Source organism: Lacerta agilis, chromosome 11 (assembly GCF_009819535.1).
Source record: "Lacerta agilis isolate rLacAgi1 chromosome 11, rLacAgi1.pri, whole genome shotgun sequence".
Classification (NCBI taxonomy): Eukaryota; Metazoa; Chordata; class Lepidosauria; order Squamata; family Lacertidae; genus Lacerta; species Lacerta agilis.
The window spans coordinates 38,169,298-38,183,077 of NC_046322.1; the positions used below are offsets into that span (position 1 = coordinate 38,169,298).

The 13,780-nt window shown below is 47.2% G+C and overlaps 1 protein-coding gene across 1 annotated transcript; it reads right to left on the reverse strand.

Moving 5' to 3' along the window:
* Nucleotides 1-462: 462 nt before the first annotated feature.
* LOC117055301 (solute carrier organic anion transporter family member 4C1-like) lies at nucleotides 463-8,276 on the reverse strand. Its single transcript, XM_033164763.1, has 3 exons — nucleotides 7,704-8,276; nucleotides 1,061-1,324; nucleotides 463-479 (listed from the first exon to the last, which is right to left on the reverse strand). The coding sequence occupies exons 1-3, from the start codon at nucleotides 7,939-7,941 to the stop codon at nucleotides 463-465; spliced, it is 519 nt and encodes a 172-aa protein (XP_033020654.1). The 5' UTR covers nucleotides 7,942-8,276.
* Nucleotides 8,277-13,780: the final 5,504 nt, after the last annotated feature.

Sequence of the window (13,780 nt, forward strand, 5' to 3'; positions counted from 1 at the left end):
GAGAGAGAGAGATTTAAGAGGAACAAGGAAAAGAAAGGAGAAAGCCACTAAGAAAAAAACCAGACAGGTAGACAATTCAAGGGAACTCTAAGTAATATAATAGGAGCAGATGGAGTTCAATGGAGTTAGACAAAGGTGCACATTCAGAGTCTCTCAGGCCTGTCTCCGGTTACAAAGTCCTGGGATGCAGACTCCCTGGCAAGAGAGCCTGTGGTTAATAAATACTGCTGTGCGAGAGGAGGAAACAGTGGAGTGGGTGTCATGTGTGCTCTCAACCCTGCTGTCATGCCCTCACCATTCCCACCGCGTGCCAAATTATAATCTGTTTACTTCATCATGAATAACTCAGAGTAGAAATCAGTCCAAATCTCCAGAGCCTCACCCCTTCTTCTGCATAGCCCCACCCTAGGTTCACATTATTTATTATGGTACATCATGCTATGTATTGATGTATCAATCTATTCAAATATTGCTATATCCTAAAAACAACAAAAACAACAAAGCAGTTCATGACTATGATACTGATATACACAGTATTTCATCTAAATTGCCTGCATAAAGCTAGGCAGCATAGAAAAATTATCAGCAGGCATCTAAAGGTTGAAACAGAAGGCACCTGCTGAATCTCTACTGACAGAGCATTCAATGGGTCTTATTTTATGAGCATGGCGGAATCCATCTATTGGCTTTTACATAGAGGTAAATTGCACACTAAGCAAAACAAGAAAACCCCATAGATAAATGTTGTCAATCTCAGGTATAAAAAGAGGGGGTAGGAAACTGTTCAAAATCCAAGGTGCAGCTTCTGAAAATCGTTTGAAAACCAGAACACTCACTTCCGAGTTTCGATTGTTCGGGAGCCAATTTGTTCACAAGCCAAGGATTTTGAGATCCAAGGTATGACTGTATACAAAATGTATAAATTCAACTTGTGTTTAGATAGATAGATAGATGATAGAGACAGAGATAGAGATACACACACACACACACACACACACACACACACACACACGAACTTCAAAATAACAATGAAAGAAACATTTAAAACATAAGAACTTACCATCTGCTTTTTCCCCATATATATATGGTCCCGCAATAAAATGTGGCAAGCAAAAAACAAGTGCTCCTAGTGCTATCAAGAAAGATGCGAAGGCCAGCCATCTTGGTTTGTGCCCTCTTTCTCCATAGAAGGATATAAAAAGGCAGAGCACACAGAAGGAAATGTCATAGCCAGAGGAGATTATACCGGTGAGGGAGCTGTTCAAATCATAACGCTTCTCAATGGTGGAAATGCTCACGTTTACCAGTCCGTTTACCAAAATGCCTAAAAGAAAAGAGACATAAAATCAGATAGTCGAAAGATAACATTGATTTTTTATAATGATAGCACCTTTCTACATAGGCTCCCTTGTCTCGCAGACGATGACAACAACAACAACAACAACAACAACAACAACATGGGCTGGGTAACTTTCTGTTCGTTGTACGTCAGTATTGTTCCCCCAAAGTATTTTATTATTGTGAAATTGGTACAACGATTTGAGCCAAAATATACACAGTGAAGTAGTTGGAGCTGGGGTATGCGTGTGTGTTATTTATCGATTCATCATTTCAGACTCTGCTTAGAAGTGTGAATGATTAAACAGTATATAAATGCCAGGAAGAAGAAGAAACAAATCAAGAGAAATTGTTTTTGTTAAGCACTGCCATTCACTACAATAGGGAACATTCACCCATATTAGTTGCCACCGATGCATTTTCGATGCGGCACTTGACAGTGCCACCACCTCTTCCCTCCTCTTCCCTCCACCTTTGCCTGCCGCTGCTGCTTCCTGCAGTGGCAGGCACAAGCTCCTGGAGGTGCTTTGGCACAACTCTTTTACGTTTGCCAAAGCCCCTTCCAGGAAGGTGCCTAAAAAGGTAGTGGCGAGGCAAAAGTGTAAACAGGCAAAGGTGCGAGGGGGGGGAGGGAGCGGGTGGGCAGGCAAGCAGCAGTGGTGGCACGATGGGGGGTGGGGATGAGGTGCATGGTGCGTTCTGGTACCTTTTTCCATAGAAGTAAAGCACTGGTTGCCGCTAATATGTGGCGTGGGTTTATGGTATTCTGACTATTGCCAGAGTCAGAGAAAAATGAAGTAGACTACATTTCAACTCGTTTTCAGCACCTTTAACAACAACACAAACCCCAGTATTTCCAGTTAAGGCTTGGAGAGGCCCCAGTCTGAAATGCTGGACAGCAGCTGCCGGTCACTGCAGACAGTTATTAAGCCCAATGGTCTGAGTCAATTTCCTATGAGCCAGCATGGTGTAGTGGTTAAGAGCGGTGGACTCGTAATCTGGTGAACCGGGTTCGCTTCCCCGCTCCTCTACATGTAGCTGCTGGGCTAGTCACACTTCTTTGAAGTCTCTCAGCCCCACTCACCTCACAGAGTGTTTGTTGTGGGGGAGGAAGGGAAAGGAGAATGTTAGCCGCTTTGAAACTCCTTAAGGGGAGTGAAAGGTGGGATATCAAGTCCAAATTCCTCCTCCTCCTCCTCCTCTATGAAAGCTGCCTATTGTAAATTTTGCCATTTGCTGTGGTTGTCACTTTAAGAGTTGCGTACACCCCGTATATTTAAAGCACATCACAAACACACACCAAGAAAAAAATATTGGGAGCTGTGATTTCTTTAAAAGTCCTGGGACATATAGCTCTGTGAGGGGTAAACTATTATTTAAATGTATGGTATGTACACAGAACTGCCGTCACAAATGCTGCTCTGAACTGTCCAACACCTTGGTGGATTTAAAGAAAGTTTGGACTATGACTACAAACCTTGCAAGCAAGAACTCTCAAATTTTCTCTTTGGCCTCAGAGGGAGGATTTCATTATTCATATGTTAAACAAATTACTAGTGCAGTTAGTTCTTCATGGGCAACTACTCTATTGTTTTGTATAAGCAGGGTTCCCACTAAAGAACAATTAATAATCTTAAAAATTAGCAAGTTTTATCCCCTCCTAAGCCCCATAAGACCAACATGCTTTCATACCATCTGTTCTGGAATGCAGTACAGTGGTACCTCAGGTTACAAACGCTTAGGTTACAAACTCTGCTAACCCAGAAGTAGTATCTCGGGTTGCAAACTCTGCCCCAGGATGAGAACAGAAATCACACGCCAGCGGCACAGCGGCAGCAGGAGGCCCCATTAGCGAAAGCATGCCTCCCTCAGGTTAAGAACGGTTTTGGGTTAAGAAGGAACTTCCGGAACAAATTAAGTTCATAACCCGAGGTACCACTGTACTGCAATGTCAGTCCAATAGCATGGAAGTTTTCTCAAAAGTCAAATTGAGCTCCTAATTAATTATATTACTTTTAAATGATTTTTTTTTTAAGATATATGAATATAACCATCTAACTTTGAGCCCAAAAGATCCCAAAGACTGATCTGTAATACAACTCAGTTAAGCAGCTCTAGTATTGCAACTTTTCAGGTCAGCCTCATTCTGGTTATGCAGCTGCCCAGTTCTAAATTGTCCCTTTTGAAGTTAGAGATGTAGAATTGCAAATGAATTGCAATCTCTAAAAACTGCTTAGGCCAATAGGCAGAACTTGTTTTTCAGGCCCTCTGCCCACTGATGTGACACATCATGCCTTGTAGAAAGTCTTTGGCTATGTATGATTCCTGAAGGAACAAAAACGTGCCTATGTGTTGTTCGCTTTCCTAACATTTAGTCTAATGTGTGGGACAAAGCTCATTCACACCCACAACAAAGAGAGGCAAGATTTGGGTTCAGCGCCCTTAAAAGCAGGAAAGAAGGTGGGAGGGACAGGGTTAAGAAACAAACCCATCCCTCACCACAACCTCAACTCAATATGAGAGAAGGATAGGTAAAGGTAAAGGGACCTCTGACCATTAGGTCCAGTCATGTCTGACTCTGGGGTTGCGGCACTCATCTCGTGTTAATGGCTGAGGGAGCCAGCATACAGCTTCTGGGTCATGTGGCCAGCATGACAAAGCCGCTTCTGGAGAACCAGAGCAGCACACGGAAACGCTGTTTACCTTCCCACGGGAGCAGGGCCGTCTCGTCCATTTGGGCTGGTGGCGCGGTACACCAGGGCGCCGGGCCCCCAGGGGCGCCCCCATGAGCCCACCGGCATACCAGGCACCCCCTCCCCAACCCAACCCCACGGGCGGGTGGGCAGCCGGGTGGGCGGCCGGGTGCTTGCGCCGCCAGAGCTCTCCCCCAGATGCCCCAGACGCATAGGGGCGCCGGAAGGATCAAGCCCACCGGCATACCGGCCGCCCCCCTCCCCAACCCGCCCCTGCCCCCAAGGGCAGGCTGTCAGCCGGGTGCTCGCATGCCAGCGGCACAGCCGCTGCCGCCCATGCTGGTCCCGGGCGGGCTGTGAGCCGGCCGCCCTCGTCTCCCGTCCTGGGAGCACTGGAAGGGCTGCAGAGCCCCGCGCCACTCCAGCACCACGCCCCTCACCCCCTGCTCGCCCACCCCCCCCTCCCGAGGGGCGGCAAGTGCGAGAGGGAGGCAGCGGAGAGGCGGTACGCGGGGGGCACCGGAGGGATCACTGCGCCACGGCGGCCAATCTCTTTAAGACGGCTCTGCACGGGAGCAGTACCTATTTATCTACTTGCACTTTGACGTGCTTTCGAACTGCTAGGTGGGCAGGAGCTGGGACTGAGCAACGGGAGCTCACCCCATCACGGGGATTCGAACCGCCAACCTTCTGATCAGCAAGCCCTAGGCTCTGTGGTTTAACCCACAGCACCACCCGCGTCCCTGAGAGAAGGATGGGAGACTCCAATTCGCTTCTACTTCAAGTAACACAAGGTCCCATCATCTCTGGCGTGGGTGACACTGCCTTATGGCTCCATCCCACACTGTTTCTGCCATGTCTTGCTTATAGGAAATTGTGTGTAACAGACTGATGGAAGGAACTTTATCTTCAATCAATCCACCTCATGTGATTTTCTGCATACAAATGTTACCAGAGCAATATGGGACAGAGCCACAAGGAAGTGTAACAAAGCTGCCATTGTAACGTAAGAACTGTCCTTGTGAAATTCGATCTCTTAGCAAGAGACAGTCAGTTGCTGGTGTGTACTCAATATCGCATTACTGCCACATTGGAAGACTAATAAAAATGGCCAGTCATATCTGTAAACATAGTGAGGATTCAAATCCAAAGTTGTGGCTATAAAACTAGGGAGGTGGTTCTGCTGAACCCAATAGCTTCAAGTATCCCTGAGCACAGAGAATCAATCGTCCTCCTGCACCTTGAACCAGCAGGTTATTCCAGGACTTGGCAGGTGAAGGTTGCGCCTACAAAAAGTACTTTCATCTCCACAACTGTGAAAGGACACCAGAGCACTTCCTGAACTGTTAGCCAAATTAACACATAGCACCCGAGGGTGGTAACAGTCTGGCGTCATCAGCAGGCTTGGCATGGGCCTCAGGAAGACATGGTGGCACCAACACCTGTGTGACACCCACTGCTACTGGAAGAATCTCCCTCCAGTGGGTGTATGGGTGATGCCAGAACGGGGGACAGGGGACAAGCAGCTCACCCCCCCAACACTTGCCCTCCCATTGCTGCACTCCTATTAAATTATACTGTACTGTTGTTTTACTTTATGTTAAACTTATGGGACACAACTTGCCCACCTAAAAATATGCTTTGCCATTTATGTGCCCCCTCCCCCCCCCAAAAAAAAAATTCCTGGTGCCACCATTGAGTGTGCGGGTTGCATCTTCCACTGTGTTGTGTTTGTGTCTTTTCCCCAGGCAGTGGGAGCTGTCTTGTTTTTTCTCCTTCACACTAAACTAGGCAAGCGAGTGGAAGTTGAAAGGATTGGCCCTCCGCCCAGCCTCCCACAGGGTGTTAGTAAAGAGATAGTTGGTTCTCTGGTTGGTAGGGAAGTAGGTGGTGGTGGTGGTAAGGAGAAGTTATGGCCTTCTCACTAAGAGCTGTGTCCCACAGATTTCTAGTATATTTCACATGAAGAGGTATATTCTCAGATAAAGGTCTTTTTTTTTCATTTTGTTAGTTTTAAATAGGCATGCTTTTGGACTGCAGCCTCATTTTATTTTACAGTTCACGGATGTTAAAGGATGGATTGCTGGTTAGAGTGTTGAACCAGGACCTGGGAGATCCAGGTTCAAATCCCCACTTAGCCATTAACCGAACGGGGTAACTTTTCACCAGTCATGATCTCTCGGCTTAAACTACCTTGCGGGGTGCTGTGAGGACAAATGGTGAGGGGAGAGAATGATGTACAGTGCCATGAGTTAATTGGAGGAAAGGTGGGACAGATATGAAACAAATACATAAAGATAATGCACACATTGCCAGCCATACATTTCACAGAATCAGAGAATTGTAGAGTTTGGAAGGGACTCTGAGGTTCATCTAGTCCAACCCTCTGCAATGCAGGAATATACAGCCATCCCATGAGGGGATCAAACTTGCCATCTTGGCATTTTCAGCACCTTGCTCTAACCAACCAAGCTATCCAGGATGAGAGTAACAGAGAGCTCCACCACTGGGGCTAACCAACTGCCCTCCAGACGTGGTTGGACACACTTCTCATCATCCCTGACAAAAGCCAGTGTGGAGTATTGGTTAAAGTGTCAGACCAGGGGCTGCGAGACCACGTACCTCACTGGATGACCTTGAGCCAATTGCTGCCTCTCCGCCTAACCTACCCCACAGGGCTGTTGTGCGGATTAAATGAGATGGGAGGGAGAAACCCATTTGCCACCTCTGGCTCCTTGGAGAAAAAAAGGTGAGGTATATATGCAATTAAATAAATAATAATAATAAAATTAATGGTCCTGTGATGTCAGGGTTGGTAGGAGCTGAGAGCCCAGTAACATCTGGGTTGTTTAGTTGATTAGAGTCTGGTGGTGATAAAGCCAAAGTTGAAGGTTCAATTCCAATATGGGACGGTTGCCTATTCCTGCATTGCAGGGGTTTGGGTTAGATGATCCTCAGCGTCTCTTCCAACTCTACACATCTAGGTTGGCCACTGCTGGCATAGGTCACACTAAGCATACCAGAAGGACCAGTGGCCTGATTCAGCTAGGCTTTGTGGTGCCCCAAAACCCTGAACCAGTGATGTGCATATAATTATAGAATCATCAAGTTGGAAGGGACCCCAAAAGTCATCTAGTGAATTTTAGTCCAATCACGTGCATTGCCAAAATCTTGCCCACGGTGAAATACGAGAAATCCCTTTAATGCACAACCTTGAAGGGTGATTTGGGGTGGGGCAGGGGTGCCAACTTAAATATGGGGGGCAGGTAAACCCCACCCCGCATCATGGATCCCAAGACATGGTGCACACATACCATTTGAATGGCAATGCCCATCAATAAATATTTGAGGGGGCTGGGTCCCCCAAGGAGTTGGCTCCTATGTTTGGGGAGGTGGCGGGGTATAGGTGGAGGAGGAACTTTTAGTTTCACCAGACCATGGAATTGTACAGTTCGAAGAGACCATGGGGGCTCGAACCCTGAGATAAAGAGTTTCAATCTCTACCAACTGAGCTATCCCAGGCATTTGATCTGAATCCTCTCTCTCCCCCCCCCCCCGCCCTACTTGCCCCTTTCTTTTCCATCCACTTGACCTCGCGCGCCTTGGAAACCTTGCGGGGGGAAATCTCCGTCTCCTGGGAGGGGGCGGCCCTCTGCCTTCTTTTCTCCTCACCTTGGAAGACGGAGAGGAGACTGTAGAAGAGCAAGTAGCCCTTGGGGTTGTTGCAGACTTGCAGCGCGGCGGGAGCGAACCTGCCGATGCCGCAGAGGTGCTCGTCCGGGTCCAAACTGCACGACTTGCCCAACGCCGGATGGCCGAGGCGGCCTGGGGAGAGCGCCGCCCGCTTGTGCTCGGCGCCATCCGGGCTGGAAGGCTCGAAAGCCGGGTTGTCCACGCCATCTTCCTTCATGGCACGCAGCCCAGGAAGGACCTGAAGCACCTGCCGCCGACTTCCCCACCCACCACCGTCTCCGGAGACTCGAGGCCGGCTCCTAGCAGCAGCCTCGGCGGTTCCAAGATCAGAGAGCGCGCGGAGAATAATGGCAAGAGAACACAGGCGGTGTGGCAAGGAGACCGTCCCGGTTTAAGGAACCGGGAGGAGCTGCAGAAACCCGAGGATGAAACTCCCCGGGAGGTGGGGACCTCTTGGGGAGAGATGGCGAGCGAGCGTGGCTCTGCTGGAATGACCAGTTTTGTGTGTGCGCGCGTTTCCCCCGCTCACATGGCCAAGGCGACGGTTTTGCTCGTTCGGCTCAACTACGCGTGAGGAAAAGGCGCGCAGGGAGCAGGCAAAAGGCCACAAATAAGAACAACAGAACCACTTTTTTTCCTGATGGACGTCCCTCTCTGTCTGTCTCTCTCTCTCACACACACACTCACACACTCACACTGCCTTCCAATAGTTTCAGATTCTTCAAGGGATAAAAGAAATAAAGAACAGGGAACCTGTAGGTGTCACCAACGTCCACGCTAAATGTTGCGTCGCTTAAGGTGTTTTTGTTTTCGTTTAGAGCTGCCACTCAGCTCTCCCCAGATTTATTTTCTCATGAAACACAAACACAGCCCTTGCCATGTTGCCACATTAATCCCTAAGATGGTGAAGCGCGTGTGAAAATGTTGCAAACGGGTATGCGAGTGTAGGCACGCCTAAGAAATATTCGTTTATTTAGCACCTATGGAATCGATGGGCCAGGTGAAAACGTAATCCAGCTTTTTAAATGAATCAATAAAGCTGCCACAAATGGCAAGCAGAATGGGTTAAAAAAGAAGAAGAAGTTAACTATTGCAGGAGGATGAGCCCTTTCTAAGGAGGAAGATTTGGAATGTCGCAAGGCAGTCTGCTTGGTGACAGTTAAGAGTGGCAGTTGGTCAGGAACGCCATGGCAACCAGGCTGATTTGGACCAGGAGTGAGGCTGAGGGCACATTCTATGCTTGAAACGCAGCGATGTTGTTTCCCCTGAACCTGCTGCATTTCAAGTCGCTTTCTTACCTTGTTCAACACACCAGAGAGACGGCAGGGATGTCTTCATCTGGTTGCCCAATACTTGATTTGTTTCCTTAGTGCCATTTGTGCACATGCTGTCATCTGCGCATGCGCAACAGCTGCCTGAAATGTACGCACCTTGGCTCAACAGCTTCTTTGAGGGAAAGTACCCGAGTATTTCTCAAGAAGCCACAGGATATACATGGATTGTGGCTAACGCCATGTGCATACAGCTGCAGACGCCAGCGGTGGGAGCACAATGGAGCCAGAGTAAACAGTAATGTGCACACAGCCCAAGGCATGACATATGGGGAGCCTTTGGCGCTCAGGTGTTGCTGAACTGCAAGTGCCATCATCCCCTGGCATTGGCCATGTCTGCTAGGGCTGATAGGAGTTGTAGTTCAGAAACATCTGGAGGGTCAGAGGTTCTCGACTGCTGCAATCCACATTCCTTCTGAATATGATCATGAGATATCAATGTTGTTGTTGTTCAGTTGTTCAGTCGTGTCCGACTCTTCGTGACCCCATGGACCAGAGCACGCCAGGCACCCCTATCCTTCACTGCCTCCCGCAGTTTGGCCAAACTCATGTTAGTAGCTTCGAGAACACTGTCCAACCATCTCATCCTCTGTCGTCCCCTTCTCCTTGTGCCCTCCATCTTTCCAAACATCAGGGTCTTTTCTAGGGAGTCTTCTCTTCACATGAGGTGGTCAAAGTACTGGAGCCTCAACTTCAGGATCTGTCCTTCCAGTGAGCACTCAGGGCTGATTTCTTTGAGAATGGATAGGTTTGATCTTCTTGCAGTCCATGGGACTCTCAAGAGTCTCCTCACCTCTAACCTTTGGGAAGAAAGGGAGTCCAGGTTTACAATACACTGATTTCATGTGGAATTACTGGCAGAAGCAAGGAATACTGAAGCTCGCTATGCTTTAATAAATGTATGTATTTCTCTTTCTCCCCACCCCCCGTTATCAGGTGTGTTGGATACCCACTTTGATCTAAGTGTTGGCAAGACTCAAATTTTAAACAAATTGTATCTGATCCTTCAAGTTACTAGCTCAGCTGGTAGAGCATGAGACTTAATCTCAGGTGGGTTCGAGCCCCACATTGAGCAAAAGACTCCTCCGTTGCAGGGGGTTGGACTAGATGACCCTCTTGGTCCCTTCCAACTCTACAATTCTATGTTTCTGAACATGGAAAATAGGCATCATTTGCTTGTATCACTGGTGTGTGCTAACAAAGTCTCTTGTGAGGGGTTTTTTCCTGTGGGGTTTTTTTTCCTTTTCAGTCTTTTGCTGTTGGTTGTTGACTTTAAGTATTATATATTGTATTTTTAATGGTGTTGTGCTTGTAAGCCTCCCAGGGGATAATTGTTGATTGGCAGCTGTTAATTTGTGGCCCACTGTGACCCTTCTTGGGTTGCTTGTTAAACTGGAAAATTAAATCGCCCACTTAGAAATGACAGACAGGTATGATCACAGTTAATGTTTAACTTCCTATTGTTAGATCAGGAAGGGACAAGCTCTTCAGATAGGTTATCACCTCTCAACCCAGTTATATAGACACCCTGAGTTTGATAAGACAGGAAACTGGCTTTTTTTAGTCTTTGCTTTCATTTTAATCATTAAATACTCATACAAGTGGTTGCTTTCTGCCATAACAACTAGGAATGTTTTAAATCTGAAAACAGACTTTCTTTCCAATATAAGAACTCTCCTCAGGACCTCCATCCTTCTCCTCTTCTCTATCACTCTCTCTCACTGAAGAGGAGCCCAACTACTACATCAAATGCAAAACTCACAGAAATATGAACAAATATTGCACACACTCTCACTGACAGGTCAACCCCCCCCAACTCTCTTTCCTCTTCTCCTATATTCTGCTTTCAAGCCCAATCACACGCCTCTTTCACTGGGTGATGTGCTCTCTTTCTCCTGTTCTAGCAATCTCCCCTTCTTTTCCTAAAGCAAGTGCTTCAAGTCAATGTCCATTTTCTTTCTGAGAACACCTTCACCCATTCAGCCACAGGTCCCCCTCTCCTTCCTGTCAACATCTCTGTTGCCCCCCCCATCTTTCCCTGGGCAATTTCATAGCATCCTCCTCTCTCCATGGATACTGATAGTTTCACTCCTTTGAAACGTAGCCTGTTTGGTCATGTATCGCTTATCTTAGAATCAAAGAAACATGGAATTGTGGAGTTGGAAGGGACGCCAAGGGTCATCTAGTCCAACCCCCTGTAATGCAGGGACCTTTTGCCCAATGTGGGGCTTGAATTTTCAGTCCTGAGATTAAGTGTCTCATGCTCTACCAACTGAGCTACTTGTTATGAATGTCTGTGTTAACCGATTCTGTCTTACATCATTTAAATAAATATGCTGATTCACTTTTATTACAGTAAATTGCTTGAATTATTAATTGGTGGTATTCTTTGACTTCATAAATCTTTAAACTTTCTGTTCCTGGACCTGCCCTGGTCTCAGTGTCATAAGATTCTAAAATGGGTGTCATACGTTTACATATGAGAACTGCAGGCTTGCATGCAAACTACACATATAACCTTTTATTAATTGGAAGCATGGGAACTGAATATATAATATATATGTATGTATGCAGGGCTGGATTTAGGTTTGATGAGGCCCTAAGCTACCGAAGGTAATGGGGCCTTTTATATGTCCAGCTGTCCTTTGTCAACACCAAATTGTCACTGGTTTTTTGTTGTTGCTGCTGGTGCTGTTGAATATATGCTATATGGTAATTTATGGACCTAATAGGGTGGCGCTGTGGTCTAAACCACAGAGCCTAGGGCTTGCTGATCAGTTCAGCAGTTCGAATCCCCACAACGGGGTGAGCTCCTGTTCCTCGGTCCCTGCTCCTGCCAACCTAGCAGTTTGAAAGCATGTCAGAGTGCAAGTAGATAAATAGGTACCGCTCTGGTGGAAAGGTAAACAGTGTTTCTGTGCACTGCTCTGGTTTGCCAGTCATACTGGCCACATGACCCAGAAGCTGTCTGCGGACAAAACGCCGGCTCCCTCGGCCACTAAAGCAAGATGAGTGCTGCAACCCCAGAGTCGTCCATGACTAAACTTAACTGTTTAACCTAGGTATCTAAAGCTATTTGCATATAACAAAATATGTATTTTATCAAAGTAATTGTTGAACTGAAATACAATTAAGAAGAAGTATATTAATAGTGATGGGGGGGCAAGAGAGTGGGGCCCTAAGTTATAGCTTGTTTAGCTTATACGTAAATCCGGCACTGTATAATATATGTTTGGTTTTTGCACCTGCAAACATGTACACATATATGTAGGAAGGAGTGGGGAAGGTAGTAGGTAGGTGAAGGTTGTTTTCCCTTCTCTGTCCAGCCCTCTTCAGCTGTCTCTTGTTCACCCATCTCCATCTGCATAAAATAGGATTAGTTCCTCTGCTGCCCAGTCCCATTCCACAGCCTGGGGAAGGAGAAAGGGAGGCTGGGAAGGAAGAGAATGGGTTGGTTAGGACAGTGTTAACTCATCCCCCACTTTGGCCATCCATGGCTCCTGAAATGTCATGTGATAAGTCAGGTCTGTATGTACCAAGTTTTTCCTCAGAAGCTGTGGCTTTACCTGTCCTGCACCTGAGGCAATATGACACGTGCCTAACCCTTCCCCAAAAGCCAGACTTGTGTGGCTTAGTGGGCCTAATTTGCCCTGCAGGTTGAAGGCTTCCCTCTGCTTATTAGGTATATCATAGCTGTCCTCCATGATTATGGATTGGTCCAATCTTGTATAAAAGTGATCTCAGGATTGAAGAACGCATCACATGGAAATATGTGTGACAAACACCTGACATTTCATTTCTGTCAGAGAAAAGCAGCATCAGGAGGGGTGTGTTTGGTATTTTGTTTTGTTTTGTTGTGCTTTGTTGTGTTTTGTTTTGTTTTGTTTTGCTTGCTTGGATGATCTCTCGGGATCCCTTCCAATTCTTGATTCTGAGGGTTATTGAACCTGAAATTAGCTATGCAGTTCTGGCCCAGGTACATCATTTATTCAAGACACATTGTTTGCCAAATGTTTGGCCAAACAAAGCGAGTTCTCCATCATGGAGACCACGTGTTGTGGAAGGGTTAACAAGACAACTCCCTTGTTGCTGGGCGGGTTAGTTTGGATGGCCACGGTTGTGACTGGGCTCCTCTTGTTGTTGGGGAGATGTTGATGTTGCGAGTTGATGATTGACAGCCATAGCCCTTTAAATTCCCTGCCCGCAGTGTGGAGCTTTCTCTTTCTCTGCGTGCAACAGATCTCCTGCCCACCCTCCCTGTTTTCAGGGCCTTTTGCGTTTGACCTTGCTATGCCTGTCATGGGGTCGCCTGCTTTGGGGCAGGGGCCTGGTAGGAATTTTGTCCATTTGGCTGATTGGTTGGTGCCATTTGGTTTTTGCCTACTGCGTAGCAAATCGTCACAACTTGTAAGGTTGCGGTGAGGCATTGGTTAAAATTGGTTGGTGGAGGGGTAAGGAATCGGCTGTGCCTGCGCCTCAAAATGCTGCTGCTGCAAGGGTATTCTGTTAAAGGAACCCAGGGGCTCGACATGCCTTTGTCCGTACCCCTGGCAAGGGGCTAGGGCCACGCAAGAGCCCCTGGGAATATTTGGGGAGAGATGAGGGCCTGACACCCAGTTCCATTCTCTCCCCCCAATAAAGTGTTTACCCTTACTGACTTCACTGGCTAGCAAGTATCAGTTCTGTCCCAGGGCAGGGGACAGATAGTCGGAACCAATGCCCAAG